The following is a 23,232-nucleotide window of genomic DNA, read 5'->3' as shown; positions in this document are numbered from 1 at the left end:
GTCCGGGAACACAATCCTCTACCACTTTTCAGAGCTCACGTTGCACCCCCTCTTCCTCCCCTAGCTTCACCATACGGTTGTTCGGAACCCACACACCTTCTGGAAAGGGCATCAGCGTTGAGGTGCTGTTTCCCTGGTTGATACTGTACCTCAAAATTTAACTTTAAAGACAGATAACAGGTGCTGCTAATTAGCCTTGCTTACAAGTGATTCCAGGAAAACCTGGACTGGATCTCATTACCATGCTGTTTATTGCTCCATCTCTGCACAACACCTGCTGCTCCACATTAACTTCATGTGAAAGCATGCTGTCCCTGTTACAATACTTACCAAAATCAGTCTGGATTTTTGACCGTCGGGATGAAGCTGTCTGCACTCGGACCGTCGGCATTTTGACCAGCGGAATCCCGTACCCAACCCTGTGTGTGAAGCTTAGAACACTTAGCCTAATTTAGAGTTATAGGTAAACATCAGAAGCCACAATGCACATGTGACGATCTGGGGCAGCAACATCGCTCGCAATGCACCCAACGCCAGCTGCAGAGACGGACAGCGTCTCAGAAAATGGGGGTATGTCAGCCCCATTTTTCTGGATGAGCAGAAGCCAGCAGCTGCATCCTGGAACGCAGCTTTACTGTACACGACAGCGTGATTTCAGCGGACATCCTGCGTAACCTGAGGGTTACTCAGATGTCCGAGGTTCACGCAGATGATACGATGCTACGTCTTGTTAGCTATTGGGATCAAGCTCCAAAAAAGCTTTTCAGAGCTTGATAAATTGGGCCAAACTGCAGTCCCCATAATTCTCTATAAGGGGTAAATATACTGAAGTGCTGGTTTTTAGAAGTGGAAATGTTGCCCATAGCAAGCAATCAGATTCTACTTAACATTTATCTAGCACTAGAAGGTAATAGCTAGAATCTGATTGGTTGCTATGGGCAACAGCTCCACTTCTAAAAACCCGTACTTTAGTAAATATACCCCTAAGTCTTCTCTTCAGCATTAGTTTGCCTAACACAGGAGATGCCTCTGACGTATCCTGTATTAACCATTTACTAAATGGCTCTAACACATAAAAATACTTAAACTTGCCGTTTCCACGTGGTCTTCTTCATAAAGGAATAGAATTGTTCATTACTTCCTTAAATAATATGGACACCAGATTAATTTTTATTTTGAATTTATAAAAAAAAATAAAATAAAAAAAATCTATAATTTTCATGAAAATGTAAATTAATAAAAAAAAAAAATGCTTGTTTTTTATAATTATTGTACGGCATATGAGTAAAAAAAAACCACATCCTTTAATTAATTAGAAGCATTGTTTTATTTTAGCAAAGAATTACGGTGAAAGGGTTCTGGAGTTCGATCCAGTTATATTCTGTGCATGCACACGCATTTTTGGATTATAAACTTTAAATATCTCCTGTTCTTATTAAAGTAATTAGGGTGATAAAAGTAGACACTCTTCATTGGCATTTAATACAGGAGCCGCGCTTGTTTTCTATTAGAACGTTATTTATCAGCCTGCGGTTTATGAGCTGTGGCAGACGCTAATGCGGCTCCGCTGGCTTGTAAATGTATTCATCCTGTTCCAATCAAAGCATAAAATCAACTGATACATTACAAGCAAATACTGTATAGTGATCACGCAAAGCGACCCGATCTCATCGCAGGAACTCGCGAAGAAAGTCATTGTAAGGTACTTTGGATTTAACATTTTCATCAAAGTAATTCAGAACGTGGAAGAATTCGTCCTCTGAAAGGTTAATGCCGAATTTCCGCAGCACCTGCAGAAAAAAATATAGAGTGATCACGTCAGCATAAAGTACTCACATAAAGTACTATGGAGAGATTATGGCAGTCTGATAGGGTCATTGGGCTTTGTCTGACAACTAATGCAGGACAGAAGCAGGCCTATATACAATGTATTACACGACTGAACCTCATGCAAAAAATTAAAGATCATCTTTTGCTATACCAGTAGTTGTCTGTCTGACATTTCCTGACATCCATAGCCCTCTATGGCCTCATCTAACGCTCCTCTCACACAAGTAGGACAAGTCGTTCATCCACTTACGCAGCCTGGGTGGATCCATCCATCCAGTCTCTCATCCTTAATGGATCAGTCCTTTGGAGCTAGATCCAGCCTCTAAGCCCGCATAGATCCATATTTTGGAGCTACAGTAGATCTAGTCTATAAGTTTGGGTTGCTCTGCCTGTTCAGTCTCTCAGCCTGGGTAGATCCATCCTTTGGAACTAGAACCAGTCTCTAAGCCTCCTTAGATCCATCTTTTGGAACTAGATCTAGTCTATAAGTCCAGGTTGATCTGTCTGTCTAATCTCTCAGCATGGGTGGATCCATCCTTTGAAACTAGCACCAGTCACTAAGCCTCCTTAGATCCATCTTTTGGAACTAGATCTAGTCTATAAGTCCAGGTTGATCTGTCTGTCTAATCTCTCAGCATGGGTGGATCCATCCTTTGAAACTAGCACCAGTCACTAAGCCTCCTTAGATCCATTTTTTGGAGCTAGATCTAGGCTCTCAGCCTGCGTGGAATCTCCCCATTGAAGCTAAATCTAGTCTATCACTCAGCTACACATTCAGTCTTCCAGCCTGGGTAGATTTATCCCTTAGAGCTAAGGCCGTATGACCGGATCACATGGGGTCTCCTTCATGCAATGAGCCAATGACCACACACAGGGACAGTTTGCAATCAGTCTGTCCCTGTCAAACTATCAACTTGCTGTTTGTATGATTTAATCAAGGTCTTTCTGTTGTATTTATTAAATATACTCTACGCTGTAAAACAGTGCCAACCGGGCACTTTACAGTCTATGTGCAATGTTATATCAGCAGGAGAATACACTGAACTTTATACTGTATGTCCTATTAAACACGAACAATATGACTAAGGGTTTGTAATAGAGATGCAGAATAAGTGGGATAAGGCGTGTGTGCGTCACGTATATGATCATACAATATGTTTAAGCAAAGAGGAATTGTTACTGCTGTGGGCAGAGAGAGCGTACAGTACTCTCCAGTTGATCTAGCTTGGAGGGTAAGGGGCTCGACTTGCTTGGTGGGGATCCCACTCTACTCTGGACAGCTTATTATGTGCGCTGTTAGCCAAGTACAGAAATCAGTGTGTTCTCCTTTAAATAGAGTAAAGTACTTTCACGGCACCTTTACTGTCAGAGTAGCAGGTAACGCTGTCGACCTCCTAATGTGGGGAAATATTGCAATGCATCGGGTTTTGCTGAGTGCTCTGTGCAGGCTTGCAGTGTACTTCACTTTTTTATTTTCATTCTATATATGCAGCTGTAGCTGCTCCTAACTATCTCTTTACACTGCACTTTTCTTACTATGGTGGTGCCCTGGGGCGGCTTGGCTGGGCCAGTTTTGGGGGGTCCTGCGCTCTGGATTTGAACCCTAGTATGTTAGGGACCTACCCGAAAGAGGTTACCTGGATATGGTGGGTAGGCCCATAAGCTTGCCCATGATTATGCTAAAAACCTCTATTGATTGCAAAATTTTATTTCATTTATATATATTATTAATAATTTGGAGTTGTGCACCTGAGATTTGTCTGTTTCTGTGCCTGCAATTAGTCTCATCAGGTAGCACCTCCCATTATATATATATAGTCAGGTTGTGCAGTCCAGAAATCTTTCCCATATACTCCATTTAATGTGCTTTACTGCACTTCTGAGGGAAATGAGACGCCCCCATTCTGGACTGGCACCCTTCCTTATTGGTTTAAAAGCATGTAGTATGGTAATGTATATGCACACTGTATTAGGCACAATTCTAGGTAAGTCCTAAAAGTTATATACTGTAGTGCAACTTTGGTTCATTTTTGGGGCGTGGGTCCCCCTGGATTGCGTTGGTTGGTCTGTCTCAGGGCACTGCATTATAACACATTTTTCTTTTATAACACATTTTAACCCTTCACTGTGTGTCTAATATATATGTACTTCACTTTTTTATTTTCATTCTTTATATGCAGCTGCAGCTGCTCCTAACTATCTCTTTACACTGCACTTTTCTTACTATGGTGGTGCCCTGCGGCGGCTTGGCTGGGCCAGTTTTGGGGGGTCCTGCGCTCTGGATTTGAACCCTAGTATGTTAGGGACCTACCCGAAAGAGGTTACCTGGATATGGTGGGTAGGCCCATAAGCTTGGCCATGATTATGCTAAAAACCTCTATTGATTGCAAAATTTTATTGCATTTATATATATTATTAATAATTTGGAGTTGTGCACCTGAGATTTGTCTGTTTCTGTGCCTGCAATTAGTCTCATCAGGTAGCACCTCCCATTATATATATATATAGTCAGGTTGTGCAGTCCAGAAATCTTTCCCATATGATTGAAGCATTGAATGGAGGGCACCCCATCTGTTCACTCCCGGGCTCTGGTTTAGGACCTCACCGTACAAGCCTGTCACCTCAGACAATACTGTCGTATCTTTTAGCCCCCTGCTGCACAGATCTGATGGTCTAATACTACTACTTCACCTGTTTAAAATCCGGAATGCTGATACACCCCGTCCGCGCGTCATCACACGACTGAAACTTCCTCCTCATCGGTCTCCAGCAACTGGCTATCTTTGGCTGAATTCTGAGCATGATGTCCATGAACCAGGGTTTGTGCAATTCTGTGCTCATCTAAAAGCCAATGAAATACACACAAACATAAAACATCTGTACATAATAGGTTCACAGCTAGTGAGCATTGCAATGTTCTAGATGAGTGACGGCCAGCATGTGGCTCTCCAACTGTTGGAGAACTACAGATCCCAGCACGGATCAGGAAATGCCTCAACATGAAAACGCATTTCAAAGAAAACTCTGACATACCTTAAATGTGAAAGAGACTGTTTGTACGTCAGACCAAGTCACTGACTGGAGTGTGATGGGTATTTACATATGTAACTGGAATATCAAACTGTTAAATGAATTATTTAGTAACCCGGCCTGTTCTGACAGTCACACAAAGCTTGGTTCCCTGGTTGCCGTAAAGCAGTGGCTATAAGTAGCAAAGCAGCATGGTCACTACTTACCGGTAGCCGCGGCTGCTGCAGCTTCATCCTCTGTAGGAGCGCATTTCCTTGTGGCTTTGGTCCGAGCGTGACGTTTCGCAGGAGGTCTGAGTAGGAGATCTTGCCGCTGTTTCTTAAGTCATATTTCAGTGTTAGCTGCTCCAGTTCCTCCTCAGTAAGGTCCATGTTAAATCCCTTCATTACAGCTGGAATAGGGTATTAAAAAAGGCACCAAATTGTTTATATAACGGTCACATCTAAATGCGCTTTACATCATGTGAGTCAGTGATCCTGTGTTTCTCAGTTGTGATAGAAGCACTGGAGAAGTGTGGAATGGCTTCTATATTTGTCCCAGATTCCTGTCTTATGTCTTTTAAACCCCCCAGGAGAAGTCTGTTGGATAAAGCAGACTAGAAATATCGGCATCTGTGAAAAGCCGGAATGGGTCCTGGGGGTGTGGATGTGAAGAGAGGGAGGGCTCCATCCACAGGTCACTCCAGGTGTTGGGCCTTTCAGCCTGGTAGCAGGCTCATTAGGGCTTGCACCTGGAAATGGCTGATTTATGCTGGGTTTAGTTAGGGCTGAGTGTCTCATAACTGGGAGAGCAGGCCCGCAGGTTAGCTTGCTCTGAAACACTGTTGGCTACAGACCAGAAGGTACTGTGGACGAGGATTTATTTAGTGTTCTGTTAGTGAGGGAACTTACGGTCTAGTTAGTGCCCAGCCGGGCTAGGGTTTATTTTATGTTTTGTTTCTTTGATTATTGATATTGCACAATAAAAACTGGCGCCGACCAGCTTGTACGAAAATCCACGACTGGAGTGCTATTTCCTGGCTGCTGTGTGCAAGGAGGTGCCCATCTACCCCAGGAGAGGGACCCCCTAACCCGACCTTATCACACAGTACATAAAGACTGACAGACTGAGTTCTGCTGTCATGCACAGTACGAGCTCACTCTTCCCTACTCTACCGCAATGTCTCTCAGAAGTTTTAATTCTACTTTCAGATGCCTATTTATCAAGGTTTTTTCTAATAACATTATGCAGAAACTGTAGTTACCGCATCATTTTGTGTATCCCCTCTATGTACTAATAGGCTAGGGGGTGATTCAGCTTTGGATGGAATTGTAAAGCAGCATGCAGGCAGCTTCTCAATTCTGTCCTTGCTAATATGCAAATGTATTTATTTATTAACAGTTTCTTATATAGCGCAGCATATTCCGTTGCGCTTTACAATTTGAGACAACATTAATAGAACAAGACTGGATTGTAAGAGATAGACATAAAGGTAAGAGGGCCCTGCTCGCAAGCTTACAATCTATAGGGAAATAAGTGTTGATACACAAGGATAGGTGTTACATATTGTAAATTGGTCCAGACCGATTGCAGAGGTTCCTGGTGAGCTATATGATCCAGTCACACAGGAAAGTTGGTATAGGGTCAGGAGGATGTGAAAGAAAGACAATGTGTGAGGTTAAGTGTGGACTGAGAGAGGTGATGTAATTAGATATGGAAGCTATGAAGGTTATGTGGGAGATTCTGGAATCTGAGAAGCTTGTCTGAAGAGGTGAGTATTCAGGGAACGCTTGAATGTTTGGAGATTAGAGGAAAGTCTTATTGTGCGTGGAAGGGCATTCCACAGGGTGGGTGCAGCCCAAAAAAAGTCCTGTAACCATGAATGGGAGCAAATGCAGCAGGAGGTGTATGACACCCCCTGTATGACACCCCTGCTGCAGTTGCGATCCCAGCACTGCGGCAGAGGTTGCAGGCTGGGATAACCATCGCGACCATCGGTGGACGGCGCCGGACAGAAAGACAGCTGAGTAAGTCTCAGCTTACACAGGCTGGCCGGCTTGCGAGGCCAGGAAACTGCGTCTGTCTACGCAGTCCCTTGCCTGGCCACTCCGGGAAAACGTGGTGGACACGCCCCGCCCCCACATGCCCTTAAATGCCTCTGCCTGTCAATCAGGCAGAGGTATAGAAGAGGTTGCGTGCGATTACGCAGGACCCTTTCTGGACACTCGCAAAATGGGTCCTGCTCATGCGCAGATTCCCGATTGCATGCTGAATCAGCCCCCTAATGCAGGAGATTTCTTGGATAATTAGCGCTACTGACTGCAGTCCCCATTATATTATAATCAATGGGAACTACGGTCTGCCCCCTATGTACCAAACTCCGAAAAGCAAAGTTTTTCGGAGTTTGACCTCATTGGTCTCCGCCATCCTCAGATGTCAACCGCTTTATGCCCATGGAGGCATTCTTGCAGGAGAGGGATCCTACGATCCCTCTCCCGCAGCCTTCATCTGGCTGCAGAGGCTGACAATGTGGGCCTGATTCAGACCCGCTCGCGAGTGCTGAGCGCTCACAAGCGGATCGATGTTGGCCCAGTGCGCATGCGCACGACGGAGGCGGCTCCGTCGTGCACATGCGCGAGACCTGGATAGCGACGGGCAAACCGTCGCTCCGGGTCTCGCACCAAAGGGGGCTTGCTGTCACTCAATGGTGAGTGACAGCAAGCCCCCTTTGGTGGGTGTGCAGGGGGCGTGGCTGCCCAGACGGAGGCGTTCCCATGGGAACGCCTACCGTCTGGGGCTGGCCCCACTGACATCACAAATTATGTCAGAGGGAGTGCCTTCGGCTCTGGTAGAGCCGAAAGCACTCCAGGGCTTACGGCAACGAGACCCTACCACAAGGGTCTCGTCGCAAGCCCGATGGTCGCGATGGTCAAGACCATCTTCCTGGCCGCTCGCTATAGCTGTGGGTGGTCAGCTCTAAAAATTAAGAAGGACGGCCCTGATTCAGAGCGAGTGCTCTGTCAGAGCGTCCGACTCTGAATCAGGGCCTGTGCGCATACGCAGTGTTAGATTCTCAGGAGGAAGTCTTTCACATATCTGGAAGATTCCTCCGATCCGGCCGGGCTGTAAATCGCAGGGACAACGGTTTTTGCTAGCACTGTCCCTGCGAGTGTCATTTCGTGCATAGTAGGGAAACTTTAAATAAAATATTTGTTGTGATACAGACTTAATAATTGCGGCAGTGCCAAAATTATTAACATATAGACCCCTCAGTCTCTGTAATATCACGGAAGTTATTCTCTTATCATAAGAAATATAAACGCAGCACATTAGACAGCTGTCCTTCCCCAAGGGTCAGAGTAATACCAATCCTCCCATTCTTCCCCAGAGATTTATGTACTTGTGTGTGGAGAGATCTCTTCCTCTCTGGGGTGCAGCCAGCCAAGGAAGTGGCTCTAGGCCACGCCATCGAGTTCTGCTGACAACACTGTGGGGGAGATTTCTCAAAGCTTGGAAAGCGATAAAGTACCAAGTAATCAGCTCCTATCACTTTTGAAAAATGACAGGAGCTGATTGGTTGGTACTTTATGTCTCTCCACTTTATCTCTCTCCAAGGCTTGCTACATCTACCCCTGTGCGTGGGTGTCATGGGGAAAGATGGTCAGAGTCAGTACCTACTAAGCTACCTAATGTCATGGGTGTGTTGACAGGTGCAGTGGGCCCCCGAATATAAATGTGAGTGGGGGGGCCACAGTGGTATTGCCACGAACCTCCCCCCTTTTTCCCTATTCTCTATTTAATATACCATGTGGTCTAGATATGCCCCCAACTGTGCCTCTGTCTGATTCTAAGGTGACAGGGGGGACAAAGCCCAAAGGGGAGGGGAATCATCCGCTCAGCAACCCCCGTTACAGTATGAAGCAGGTGACAGATTCTCTATAAATACATCATTTAGGATTGTGGCCAAAAGAGGTTAAGAAACCCCGTATTTGTAGAATGACCCACTTGTCTACTTTACTTTGATGGAAAAATAAATAGCCTAGATTAAGTATGAAAAATCTTTTAATATTTTTTTTTCTAGTAGATGGGTGGTTGTCCGATGGCATAGACTGTAGTTATGTTTTTGTACCTTGTGAGAGAATGCAATTGGTGAAGGTAGAAACAATAATTTTACATAAGATAATTGTGTACATACACTGTATCCTCCCTGTTACTACTGTCATGTGATAATAGCGTGCATACACTGTATCCTCCCTGTTACCACTGTCATGTGATAATAGCGTGCATACACTGTATCCTCCCTGTTACTACTGTCGTGATAATAGCGTGCATACACTGTATCCTCCCTGTTACTGATGTCATGTGATAATTGTGTACATACACTGTATCCTCCCTGTTACTACTGTCATGTGATGCCATGTGATAATGGTGTGCATACACTCTATCCTCTCTGGTACTACTGTCATGTGATAACAGTGTGCATACACTGTATCCTCCCTGTTACTACTGTCATGTGATGTCATGTGATAATAGTGTACATACACTGTATCCTCCCTGTTACTACTGTCATATGATAATTGTGTGCATACACTGTATCCTCTCTGTTATTACTGTCATGTGATGCCATGTGATGATGGTGTGCATACACTGGATCCTCTCTGGTACTACTGTCATGTGATGTCATGTGATAATAGTGTGCATTCACTGGATCCTCCCTGTTACTACTGTCATGTGATGTCATGTGATAATAGTGTGCATACACTGTATCCTCCCTGTTATTACTGTCATGTGATGCCATGTGATAATAGTGTGCATACACTGGATCCTCTCTGTTACTACTGTCATGTGATAATAGTGTGCATACACTGTATCCTCCCTGTTACTACTGTCATGTGATGCCATGTGATAATGGTGTGCATACACTGGATCCTCCCTGTTACTACTGTCATGTGATGCCATGTGATAATGGTGTGCATACACTGGATCCTCTCTGGTACTACTGTCATGTGATAATAGTGTGCATACACTGTATCCTCCCTGTTACTACTGTCATGTGATAATGGTGTGCATACACTGTATCCTCCCTGTTACTACTGTCATGTGATAATTGTGTGCATGTGTGCATACACTGGATCCTCCCTGTTACTACTGTCATGTGATGTCAGGTGATAATTGTGTGCATACACTGTGTCCTCCCTGTTACTGATGTCATGTGATAATTGTGTACATACACTGTATCCTCCCTGTTACTACTGTCATGTGATAATAGCGTGCATACACTGTATCCTCCCTGTTACTGATGACATGTGATAATTGTGTACATACACTGTATCCTCCGTTACTACTGTCATGTGGTAATAGCGTGCATACACTGTATCCTCCGTTACTACTGTCATGTGATAATAGTGTGCATACACTGGATCCTCTCTGTTATTACTGTCATGTGATGCCATGTGATAATGGTGTGCATACACTGGATCCTCTCTGGTACTACTGTCATGTGATGTCATGTGATAATAGTGTGCATACACTGGATCCTCCCTGTTACTACTGTCATGTGATAATAGTGTGCATACACTGTATCCTCCCTGTTATTACTGTCATGTGATGCCATGTGATAATGGTGTGCATACACTGGATCCTCTCTGGTACTACTGTCATGTGATAATAGTGTGCATACACTGTATCCTCCCTGTTACTACTGTCATGTGATGTCATGTGATAATAGTGTACATACACTGTATCCTCCCAGTTACTACTCTCATGTGTTGTCATGTGATAATAGTGTGCATACACTGGATCCTCCCTGTTATTACTGTCATGTGATGCCATGTGATAATAGTGTGCATACACTGGATCCTCCCTGTTACTACTATCATGTGATGCCATGTGATAATAGTGTGCATACACTGGATCCTCTCTGTTACTACTGTCATGTGATAATGGTGTGCATACATTGTATCCTCCCTGTTACTACTGTCATGTGATGCCATGTGATAATGGGGTGCATACACTGGATCCTCTCTGGTACTACTGTCATGTGATAATAGTGTGCATACACTGTATCCTCCCTGTTACTACTGTCATGGTGTTGTCATGTGATAATTGTGTGCATACACTGGTTCCTCCCTGTTACTACTGTCATGTGATGTCAGGTGATAATTGTGTGCATACACTGTATCCTCCCTGTTACTGATGTCATGTGATAATTGTGTACATACACTGTATCCTCCCTGTTACTACTGTCATGTGATAATAGCGTGCATACACTGTATCCTCCGTTACTGATGACATGTGATAATTGTGTACATACACTGTATCCTCCGTTACTACTGTCATGTGATAATAGCGTGCATACACTGGATCCTCCCTGTTACTACTGTCATGTGATAATGGTGTGCATACACTGTATCCTCCCTGTTAATACTGTCATGTGATGCCATGTGATAATGGTGTGCATACACTGGATCCTCTCTGGTACTACTGTCATGTGATAATAGTGTGCATACACTGTATCCTCCCTGTTACTACTCTCATGTGTTGTCATGTGATAATAGTGTGCAAACACTGGATCCTCCCTGTTATTACTGTCATGTGATGCAATGTGATAATAGTGTGCATACACTGGATCCTCCCTGTTACTACTGTCATGTGTTGTCATGTGATAATTGTGTGCATACACTGTATCCTCCCTGTTACTACTGTCATGTGATAATTGTGTGCACACACTGGATCCTCCCTGTTACTACTGTCATGTGATAATTGTGTGCATACACTGGATCCTCCCTGTCATGTGAACTACATTTTTCAAGTTAGGATTTTAAGCTTTAAAAAGTCACCTGCAGATCTGTAGAAGCGCATTTCTGGCTACTGTACCTGAGAAGTCGGAAGAAGTAATTTCTCCCTGCTTAGCAGGATCTTTTTCCTTGAATGCTTTATATACGTCCTGCCAGCATTTTCCGAGTTTACTATTAAACTTATTTTCTACGTGCTCACAGTTTATGAGTGGCGCGGAGCGAGGCGCGGCGGTGCGTGGCCTTTGGATAGGAGTCTGTAAAAAGGACGGAATTCAAATCAGATTATTATACATATATCCCTGTGCAGAACTTAACATATGCTTCACCTGGTCATGTCGGATGCTGAGTTCCAACAATCCCTCTTTACCACCCTCACCCAGCTAAACACACACCGTTATCCCACAATCCAACATGCTAAAGCTACAAGCCGTTCTCAGGGAATGTGTTTACGATGCCGGCATCTAGACTACAGAATCCCGGCGAGGGTTAACTAACCTACGCCGGGAGACCGGCCCCCGACATCCCGATCGAAGGGATGCTGGGCGCTGAGCACGGACTGCCACGGGGTGGGAGGGTTAGGTTTAGGGTTCCCGGGGGGGACTTATGGTTAGGCAACCCCCCGGGAGCTTAGGGTTAGGCTAGGGGGAGGGAGGGTTACTGTTAGGCACCCCCGGGGGAAGGTTAGGGTTAGGCACCCCCCCGGGGGACTTAGGTGTAGACGGCGGGTTAGGCTTAGGCACTTAGAGGGGGGATTAGGGTTAGGCACCGGGGGAGGAGGTTAGGGTTAGGCACCCTAAAGGAGGGTTAGAGGGTAGAGAGGTTAGTAAGTACTTACCTTCTAGACGAACAGGATTTCCTTCCATGTCGGCCTGGCGCTGCCGGTGGTGTATCATACCGAATCCGTTCTCAGCATGCCAAGAGATTCATGCAGGTTTATATGACCACTGATGAACAAACTGTGGGCCTGATTCAGAGATGGACGGAATTGCTGAGCGGCGCACAAGGGGCTGTGCTATTGCGTCCATCTAAAATGCAAATACAGCAGGAGGTGCCAGTAGGAAACCCACGCCTCCTTGCTGCAACTGCCGATCACAGCGCTGCAACCGAGGCGGCAGTCTGGAATCACTATTGCAACCCTTTCGACCAGTGGCGGTTCCAGGGGTGGCGGTTGCAGTACAGACCAAAATTCAAATAGTCCACCAACTGCCAGTGAGTGCCGGCCATCTATGTTTGGCAGCGTTTGAGGTGGCAGTTGGGGTGGCTTCCCTATTTGAATTTTGGCCTGCGCTGCAGCCCCACCTCTGAAGCCGCCATTGCTTGCAACCATCAGTTGCGGATGTTATACCTTTGGCCACGCTGCGGTAACTGAAGCTTACTGCAGCCTGGCAGCTTGCACATCGGCTTAGCATACAGGCCCTATGGTCATAAAATGACACTTAATCTGACTAAAGACAGTGTACAGTAATTGGGCTGTTTGTTCCCAACAAATGAAAATGGTATCTTGAAAAGTAATTTATCATTTTCAATTATATTTGATTTTCCAGGCAGTGACTTGAGCGATCTGATAGCTCCGCACAACTGTCTGTTTGTCCTACAGTTCTGGGTGTTCCAGTTACATTACACACCAAATCGGTGAAGCTTAAGGAGGCCATTGGCAGATCCAATTCACCAATAGCTGTTATGCTTCAGGATGGACAACCAATGGCTGCAGAAGGGGCTGTTTAAGTAGGAGGGGGCAGAGTTCTAGGGTCTCCAGCGCATGCACATATATGGGCATCATGTTCCTGGTGACTTCTCTACCGCGCATGCGCAAATCTCCGGTAAAATGGTCGCTGCTCCATTTTCCCGGTGATATCTGCTGCTCTGCAGCGCCGGCTGATGCGAGACTCCAGATAATGGGAGTACAGGGTGTGCGGTGTGGGCCCCGCCTGGCCCCGGGGCCCGTGTGCACCGCACACCCTGCATCCATTACAGATACGCCAATGCTTGGCAGGACAGCTTGTTGATAAATGTCCTGTAAGAGGTAGGAAGCTTTAGGCAAGCATTTCATGTGGTTCAGTATGTACAAAAAAGGGCTTTGTGAAATACATAAATAAACCAAAAAAAAACGAGAGCCCACTAGTATTATTTACAGTTGTCTTATGTAAAATGGATGGTGCCGTTTTGGGGCGCCTGTGCCCTGATGTCGTCCGGACTTGTGTGACCGGTGACTCCGGCTTGCAGCTTGCTTCTGTGTTGCGAGATAAAAGGTCACGTGACAGAGTCGCTGGCATCTCACAGCTGAACTTCTTCAAGAAATCATGGTATAAGAGATTGCCATAGGAATTCAGAGGCAAAGTGTTCCAAAGATTTTCAAACTATGGATAAAAGAAACGATTTGAATGTAGTTAAATCAGTGAAACTTTAATCAACAATTGTGTCGTTCGTCGTAGGGAGCAGCAGCTTGTAATAGGAAAGGCGGAAAAGAGAAGAAAATTATTTAGGAACAAATGTAAATAGAAAATGTTAGCTTATGCAGAAAGGTACTCTTTAAAGGGCGTGTGCGGCCTCGCCAAATTTGTGAGTTGCATCAATATTCATGCCTCAGTGATGTCACTGGCTTTTCAGCAATCTGATAGGATGTTGTGTTCTAATATTGGTTCAGTCCAAAAATGGCTGCCACTGCTGTGTACCTCACTAAATCCCTCAATCATGTCACTGGCTTATCAGCGATCTGATAGGGTGTGCTCAAATATTGGTTCAGTCCAAAAATGGCTACCTACACCTCAATAATGTCACTGGTTTTTCAATTATCTGATAGGGTGTGTTCTCATATCGGTTCAGTCCTAAAATGGCTACCTACACCTCAATAATGTCACTGGCTTTTCAGTGATCTGAAAGGGTGTGTTCTAATATTAGTTCAGCCCTAAAACTGCAGACTCCATTCCACCCACTCCACTGTGTACCTCACAAAATCCCTCAATAATGTCACTGGCTTTTAGTGGATTGGTGGGGTTGCTTTCTTTTGAACATTGGTGTAACCCACAAAATGGCTGCCTGCTTGATGCTGCCTCAAAGCTCTTTAGTGGCATGGGCAGGGTAGGATCTACAACTGTAGCAGCCAATTTGGCTACTATAGGGCACAATGATAGGAGGAATTGGTCATACCGGTCCATCCATATGCCAAAGGGTACAGGAGGACCGGACCCCCCACCCCACGCACAACACTGACACACAAAATGGAGATGAAAAACAAATTTTAACAGCTTTGAAGATAAAATGTAAATATTCCATACTTGTTCATCTGTCAGTAACATGAAATTCCTGTTGAAAATCTCTCGGAAATCCTCTTTTGAAATGACATTTATGCCGGCATAGTCTACGTTCAGGAAGTCCTGGGCGATGGCGTAAAAGCGCGTCGTGACTATTTCTTGGATGTATAACGAGATGTCTTTCATGGTCACCTCTTGGTCAGATCTTTTCCTGGTGGCTCTCTCGACTTTTTCCGCCCAGGTGGAGTCAGTCTGTAAAGATAATAAAAAGTGGCGTCAAGGGTCTATTTGACCAGACATTATCCTGAAAAAAAGAAGATCACTATATCTGACAGTGAATAACTTCCCAGCTGTGGGCACCAGCAAAAATTCTGTTCAAAAGGGGATTGCATTATTAGTGCAAACTAAAGCAATGTGAATTATTGTTTTCTTAATGTTACCAAAGAACAGCTTGCAATATGATCTTCCTTTGTGTGCCGTCATCTTCCAAAGAGTAATTAGTGTGGTTGAAAGATGACCAACCCACATGCAATTGTTTTGTTACCACACACTACTGTATATATATATATATATATCTCTGTCAATTATGTTTAGTGGCTGAGCAACACACATGATTCTGGCAGCCATTTTGAGAGACCAGTATGCACCATTGTGAGGCAATAGTGCTGCAAAATGGAAGTGGGCACAAATAATGAATTACAGAAATTAAGGAACGTTTATGGGCTTTTAAGTTTTAATAATAATAACGTCACCACTAATATTACCGACTTTCAGTACACACGTGTTTGTGTGTGCCCGTGTGTGTGCGCGTTTCAGTCATGTTTGTGTTTATAGTTATACTGACAGCCATTTTGCTTTTTGTGCTGTACCATCTAGACAAAGTGTTCAATTAGCACCCATTTGTCGTGATGAGACTACAGAAAAGACTGGCAGGCAGAGACGCATCCTGACAGGACCTTATGTTCTCAGAGGGTCTCATTGTTGGGATGTCAGAATTATGTTTTTAAGCGTTTAGCGGTCAGATGCTTAATAGACAGTTATGAAGTAAAATTATAGGTTTTATTCTGGAATTTCTTGATGCGAGAACAAGAGGCGAAACACTGTTTTGCTAATGTGTGTGGCAGCCGCAGGTACCTCAGAGCCGAACGTGGAGAAACGGTGCAGGAAGCCTTCCCAGTCTATTGTGTGGCTCTTGTTCAGGGAAAGTTTACTCAGCACGTAATTGAATTGCTTGTCCGTTAGCTTAAAACAGAAGCTGTCAAGAATCCGGTGTAATTCAGAGGGCTCTATTGTGCCAGTGTTGTCCTTATCAAATGAAGAAAATGCCTGAAGGTGACAGGAATGGGTTCGGGAAAATAAATAAATAAATAAATGTTTTAGTCACATTGAGAAAAGTACATGACCCTTTATTCAGTGCTTTAGGTAAGTACCAGAAAAGTCTCACACAACTCACTTTTGTCTGCTCTCGGGAAGTTTAGCCATCAATGTATGAAGGAAATAATGGCCACAAGGACAGAGCAATAAAATGATGGAGTGGTGGAAGATAGCAGTAATTAAAGGCGAGGGCAACTGTGATACTGACAGTGCCAGAGTAATGGAGGCAGCCACATCACAGTGTCAGAGTAATGGAGGCAGCCACATCAACAGTGTCAGAGTAATGGAGGCCGGGCACATCGCAGTGTCAGAGTAATGGAGGCCGTCACATCAACAGTGTCAGTGTAATGGAGGCCGGGCAGCATCTGCCCGGCGGGCACATCACAGTGTCAGAGTAATGGAGTCCGGGCACATCACAGTGTCAGATTAATGGAGACCGGGCACATCACAGTATCAGAGTAATGGAGGCCGGGCACACTGACAGTGTCAATGTAATGGAGGCCAGGCACATTGACAGCGTCAAAGTAATGGAGGCCAGGCACAATGACAGTGTCAAAGTAAAGGAGGCCGGGCACATTGACAGTGTCAGAGTAATGGAGGCCGGGCACAACGACAGTGTCAGAGTAATGGAGGCCGGGCACAATGACAGTCAGAGTAATGGAGGCCGGGCACAATGACAGTGTCAGAGTAATGGAGGCCGGGCACAATGACAGTGTCAGAGTAATGGAGGCCGGGCACAATGACAGTCAGAGTAATGGAGGATGGGCACAATGACAGTCAGAGTAAAGGAGGCCGGGCACAATGACAGTCAGAGTAAAGGAGGCCGGGCACATTGACAGTGTCAGAGTACTGGAGGCCGGGCACAATGACAGTATCAGAGTAATGGAGGCCGGGCACATTGACAGAGTCAGAGTTATGGAGGCCAGACACACTGACAGTGTCAAAGTAATGGAGGCCGGGCACATCACAGTGTCAGAGTAATGGAGGCCGGGCACAATGACAGTGTTAGAGTAATGGAGGCCGGGCACATCACAGTGTCAAGAGTAATGGAGGCCGGGCACATTGACAGTGTTAGGGTAGACGACACCAGCCTCACCAACAGTGTTAGGGTTTGAAGTAAAGAGCATATCAGTGGCATAACGCATTCTTATATGAATTAATGTTGCTTCCTGTGAATATGAATCAGTCTGGCCATTCTCTCATTAACAAATCATTTTGGACTACGGAACTGCCTGTACTATGGCCCTGATTCAGACCCACTCGCAAGCGGCTGTCCGCTCGCAAGTGGGTCGATGTTGTGCACTGCGCATGCGCACGACGGCGGGAGCTCCGTCGTGCGCATGCGCCAGACGCGACGAGCGAAGGAAAGTCCTTCGCTCGTTGTGTCTGATCAAAGGGGGCGTGCTGTCGATGTTGATTGACAGCACGCCCCCTTTGGTGGGCGTGCCGGGGGCGTGCCTCCCTGACGGGGGCGTTCCCAAGGGAACGCCTACCGTCAGAAGCCGGCCCACTGACATCACTAGTGATGTCAGTGGGAGTGATTTTGGCTCTGATAGAGCCAAAATCACTCCGGGCCTTGCGGTTGAAAACCTCAACCGCAGGCTCCGGCTCGCAGTTTCGATGGTCGCGATGGTCACGACCATCGCGGCCATCAAACTGCACGCTCGTATAGGCTGTGGGTGGTGACCCACAGCTATACGAGCGTCCAGGGGGACGCTCCATAGTTATGGAGGACGGCCCTCATTCAGAGCGTGCGCCCTGCTCAGAGCGTACGGCTCTGAATGAGGGCCTATGTCTTTTGTTTTCTGCACCATTCTCTGTAAACTGTAGAGACTGTTATGTGGGGCAATCCCAGGAGATCACCAGTTTCTGGGCTACTCAAACCACCATGTCTGGCACCAGCAATCATTCCACTGTCACTTCCCTATTCTGGTGTTTGGTCTGAACAACAACTGAACCTCTTAACCATTTCTGCATTCTTTTAAACTTTGAGTTACTGCCACATGTTTGGCTGATTATTATTATTATTATTAATAATAATAATAATGCAATATCTAATGAACAGGTGTACCTAATAAGGGGGCCACTGGGAAGTGTAATACATCATATAATACTCATAGTATATGGCTTCCGGAGCTTTATGTAACACTGTATGAAAAAAATGACCTCAGCAGGGGTTTAATACCCTCATTATTCTTTATTGATGATAGAGTACATATAATAAGTATGTTCTTTAAAGGGGAAGGCATAATTAAGCAAGCTATTGCCTTTAGAATAGTAATTAACACCTAATACTGTCTCCGGATCAGATTTTATGTGGAATATAATTAAATAGATTTGGCGTGTTGGATGTGAAATCGCTGTGACAATATCGCACTAGTCAGGGGTGTTTTAAGAGAGGAGGGGGCCAGTGTGGGCTTAGTGGCAAAATCTACTGCGCATATACGGGTCTCCGGTAAAATGGCGCCCGTTTTCCTGGAGACAGCAGTAAAGTGCGTGTGCAAGTCACAAGGAAAATGGCGCCGACAGGTAAGTATAAAGAGTTAATGGGTGCAGGGTCCCAGGGGCCCATGTGCACCGCACACCCTGCTCCCAATATAGATACGGCCCTGATCGCAGTGGGTGGATCACACGTTTAGCTCTTACCTTATAGAGCTCACCCTGTGCTGTCAAGACAGCCTCTTTCAGCTTCACCAGCAGCTTCTGTGAGCTGAGAGTTTGGAAGTCCTCCCTCGGCGCGGTCTGTTCTCGCCTCTGTCCATACTTAGAAGCCCTCCCGTCGTCAATCATTTTCAAGAAGTCGAAATAGGAAAGTTTGTTGTCAAGAACTCTCAGCCTCAGCCTTGCAGAAACACACAATACACAGATATGGCATCCGGGACACATAAATGAGCTAATGAAATACATGATGTTTAACTTTTGTCTTCTCATATTCACTTTAAGCTTCAACCGGCCAATTCATGATAATAGAAGCAATGAGCATTTAACATGTGCTTTAGGCTATTATCATTTTACTGTCACTATATTTACTGACAAGTGGCAATAATGGTAGGTCTGCAGATGTCATGGAACTACAAGTCCCAGCCTAATTATACCAATCATTAGTATAATTGTATTATTCTGTGCCTCCACTTTGCTATGTAAGGCTCTCTTGTGCTACATATATATATATATACACACTCATATATGTATAGTTATGCATTCAGACACCCCTGCACAAATTGGGATAAAACTGATGTGAGGTGTTCCAGTTGGATCCTGGCCAGGTTTGGGGGGGTTAGGGTCAGGCCTCCCGTTGGTGTACACTGGGCAGACCTTTGACCCGGGGAGCCTGTTCTGGGCCTTGCACGGAAGGGACTTGGATGAAAACTGCACAGAGGGGTGGCAAATGGTCTGGGACGCATAACTTAATAAATTGAAGATTTAAACCCAGGCAACGCCGGGTATTTCAGCTAGTGTGTGTGTGTGTGTGTGTGTATATATATATATATATATATATATATATATACACTCCACTGTTGATGCAGCACTCCTGGCACAGAATAATCACAGATACGTCAATGTATCTGTGATTATTCTGCGCCAGGAGTGCTGCATCAACCGGTGGAGTATACTATTTATTTACTTGCGGGCACCCGGCCTATTTTTATATATATATATATATATATATATATATACACACAGTCAGGTGCATAAATATTGGGACATTGACAGAATTTTCATATTTTGGCCTCTATTCACCACCACAATGGCTTAGAAATGAAACAAAAAAGATGTCATTTAACTGCAGACTTTTAGATTTAATTTGAGGGTAATTACATCCAAATCAGGTGAACGGTGTAGGAATTACAACGGTTTCTATATGTGCATCCCACTTTTTAAGGGGCCAAAAGTAATGGGACTATCAACTCAAAAGCTATTTCATGGACAGGTGTGGGCTATTCCTGCTCAAGGAGAGCAGGAATTCCTGCTCCCCTTGAAGTAGTCTGAGATAGACGAAACGCGTTGGGCCTTCCTCCACCCACCAATGTATGGACTAAAAACAGACAGCTACATGGAGCGTCTGCACTAGCACTTTACTGGACTCTTTTTTCAGCTAAGTTTTATGATTTTTTACTTAGCCAATCATCATTTGTATACTCCTCTTATATATGCATTTTTCTTTTTATAATTTTATCTTTCCTTGTACTGTATATCCCTTTTTTTATAGACCCCTATATTGCTTTTATCCCCATGTCCCCTGTACTTTATTAAATATATTTTTATACTCTGAATTTTCCTATGATTTTTTAGAAACAGAGTATTATAACCACTAGATTCACACAGACACATTTTAAAAAATTTTATTTATATATTTTTTAAATATATTTTGCACTGATTCACGTCTTGGAAACACTCAAAATTGGAATATATCTACCAATTTCTCTCAAGGAAAACATTTTTTTTGGTACGCATATAAGAATTATTTATTGTATGTCCATCATTTCTTCAATTAATATATTACACTATCAGGCGCCTTCTCCTCTCTCCCATTTTTTCCATATTATATATATATATATATATATATATATATATATATATAAAACATGTGAATAATCTTAAGTATTCTAATAATATTCTCTATGGGCCAAGGCGTTTCATTATGTAGCAGATAGAATTAATCACACAACTGTTGTTACATCCATGGACCCTGCACAGCCCGGCTGCTTGTTAGAGGGATGCGCGGTGCATTGCTAGGCTGCCGTAGTAAGTATGAATATTTATACAATGTGGAGGTTCTCAGAGGGTCCTGGCTGGAAGCAGAAGGGAAAATGAATGAACAGTGGTCTGGGGGCTTGTGGTCGCACCAGTCAACAAGCTGCGATACCCCGAACATCTGCCATGTATATGAGAGTCGCTGGCATCGTACCCACGCAGCTGACTGTCTTATGTGCTCCAGTCAGCTGCAGTGTCTCCCCTTTATGTTTAACCAGTATTACAGACACTGGGGAAGAGGGCAGGGACAATAGGAAGTCTCTAATTACAGAAAGGAAGCTTAGAATAACTCCCATAGACACTGAGCGCACTCATTTACCCTGCATTATACTGTGCATCTGCTGAAAGCACGATAATCAGCCCTCATTCCATGGAAGAATAAAACCGTACCTCACTCAATAAACAGACAGCACATCCTACTATTGAATGTAATGACAGAGTGTAGCACACAGCCACATAACCCCACATTGCAGCTCCCAAACACTCGCCTGATCCGGCACATTGTGCATATTCAGAATTAGGAGCAAATCAAAAAAGGAGCCATTTGCACCTTGGCAAAACCATGCTGCACTGCAGGTGGGGGCAGATATATAATGTGCACAGAGATTTAGAGTAGGGAAGAGTTGTGTCGTAGCTTCATTCAACATTTCAGTGTAAAAAGTAAAAACAGACCCAATATTGTTTGCTACCTGCAAAAGCATTCAATATGCATGCAAAAAATAAACATGAGTTTACACCCCTTGCATGGCAACATGGTTTGTTCCAGGGGGTTGCGTATGGGATCCCCGGCGGTAGGGACGGCGGCGGTCAGAATTCCAACAGTGGCAAAGTCAGAATCCCGACAGGTTAAAGGTAAGCATGGTAACCCTAACCCCTAACCCTTCCTCCAACTCTCCTCTCCCACAGCCTAACCCTAACTCTCCCCATTCGCAGCCTAACCCTAACCGTTTCCTCCACCCGCAGCCTAACCGTAGCTCTCCTGCAGCCTAACCCTCCCCACCCGCAGCCTAACCCTAACTCTCCCCATTCGCAGCCTAACCCTAACCGTTTCCTCCACCCGCAGCCTAACCGTAGCTCTCCCGCAGCCTAACCCTCCCCACCCGCAGCCTAACTCTAACTCTCCCCATTCGCAGCCTAACCCTAACCGTTTCCTCCACCCGCAGCCTAACCGTAGCTCTCCCGCAGCCTAACCCTCCCCACCCGCAGCCTAACTCTAACTCTCCCCATTCGCAGCCTAACCCTAACCGTTTCGTCCACCCGCAGCCTAACCGTAGCTCTCCCGCAGCCTAACCCTCCCCACTCGCAGCCTAACCCTAACTCTCCCCCTAGAGCAGGGATAGGGAATCTTTTTTTTCTGCCGAGGGCCATTTTGATACATATATAAAACTATTAGCGGGCCTGGTGCAAACCACGCCCCCTCCATGTGATGTCACACGGGGGCCACAATCGATGGTGATTACAGCAATGCCCGGAGCATCCTGTGGATGCTCCGGGGAGCTGTAAAGGCAGCGAAGAGACCAACTGATGTGTCCTAAGGACGCACCAGGCGGCACTGCTGCATAGATTCTGGCTGCAGGGTGCCATTCTAGGCACCCTGCTAGCCAGATGAGGCTAATAGAAAAAAGCTCAGAGGGCCAGAGCAAATGATCCCTTGAGGTTCCCCATCCCTACCCAAGAGCCTAACCCTAAACCCTAGCCCTCCCCCTAACCCTAATACTTACTGACAGGATGCCGGGATTTGGACTGCTGTCGATATCGGCACCGCTATTTTGACTGCCGGTATCCCACCCGCCGGGATGCCGAATACTTCCCATTCCAGGAGCAAATTGCTCCTTCCATTGATTAGCTCCTAGATCTCAGGCCCTCAGTGTGTCCCTCTCTAGTACACACAAATACAGGGAGGTCAGCGAGTGGCAGCAAATTACCTGTATAAGAGGTTGATGAACTGATCATTATCCAGATAAAAGTGCAGCCTCTCCAGCATCTCTCTAAAGTCCTGCACCGTTATGGAACCGTCCTTGTTTTTATCTATTTGAGCGAAAGCTGCGGCAAAGTCAGGGTAATACTCTCTGAATTTATCCCTGCAGGCAAAGAAGAACATAAATCACAATGATAAAATCGAGTCACATACAGAATTGCCATAAACAAAGTGTCACTAATATGTGGGTGAGATGTTTGTGAGATAAGTGAGTCACCGTAATAGAACATGTATCTAC

General features: G+C 45.2%; 1 protein-coding gene across 1 annotated transcript in view; it reads right to left on the bottom strand.

The window, feature by feature from the left end:
- Nucleotides 1–1,324: 1,324 nt before the first annotated feature.
- The window catches only part of EFCAB6 (EF-hand calcium binding domain 6), a 174,060-nt gene continuing 152,152 nt past the window's right edge, over nucleotides 1,325–23,232 (bottom strand). Inside the window, exons 23-31 of the mRNA XM_088478314.1 lie at nucleotides 22,942–23,097; nucleotides 18,908–19,103; nucleotides 16,022–16,213; nucleotides 14,912–15,139; nucleotides 13,769–13,993; nucleotides 11,716–11,890; nucleotides 5,067–5,251; nucleotides 4,522–4,671; nucleotides 1,325–1,790 (exon numbers count right to left, since the gene is read on the bottom strand). Of these exons, the coding sequence (XP_088334440.1) occupies nucleotides 1,668–1,790; nucleotides 4,522–4,671; nucleotides 5,067–5,251; nucleotides 11,716–11,890; nucleotides 13,769–13,993; nucleotides 14,912–15,139; nucleotides 16,022–16,213; nucleotides 18,908–19,103; nucleotides 22,942–23,097 (1,630 nt within the window). The 3' untranslated portion in view covers nucleotides 1,325–1,667. The remainder of the gene's footprint in view (nucleotides 1,791–4,521; nucleotides 4,672–5,066; nucleotides 5,252–11,715; nucleotides 11,891–13,768; nucleotides 13,994–14,911; nucleotides 15,140–16,021; nucleotides 16,214–18,907; nucleotides 19,104–22,941; nucleotides 23,098–23,232) is intronic.

Source organism: Taudactylus pleione, unplaced genomic scaffold, assembly GCF_031769625.1.
Source record: "Taudactylus pleione unplaced genomic scaffold, aTauple2 ptg000212l, whole genome shotgun sequence".
Lineage (NCBI taxonomy): Eukaryota > Metazoa > Chordata > Amphibia > Anura > Myobatrachidae > Taudactylus > Taudactylus pleione.
The sequence above is the reverse complement of the archived record's forward strand: the minus strand, read 5'-3'. Positions and strand labels throughout refer to the sequence as shown.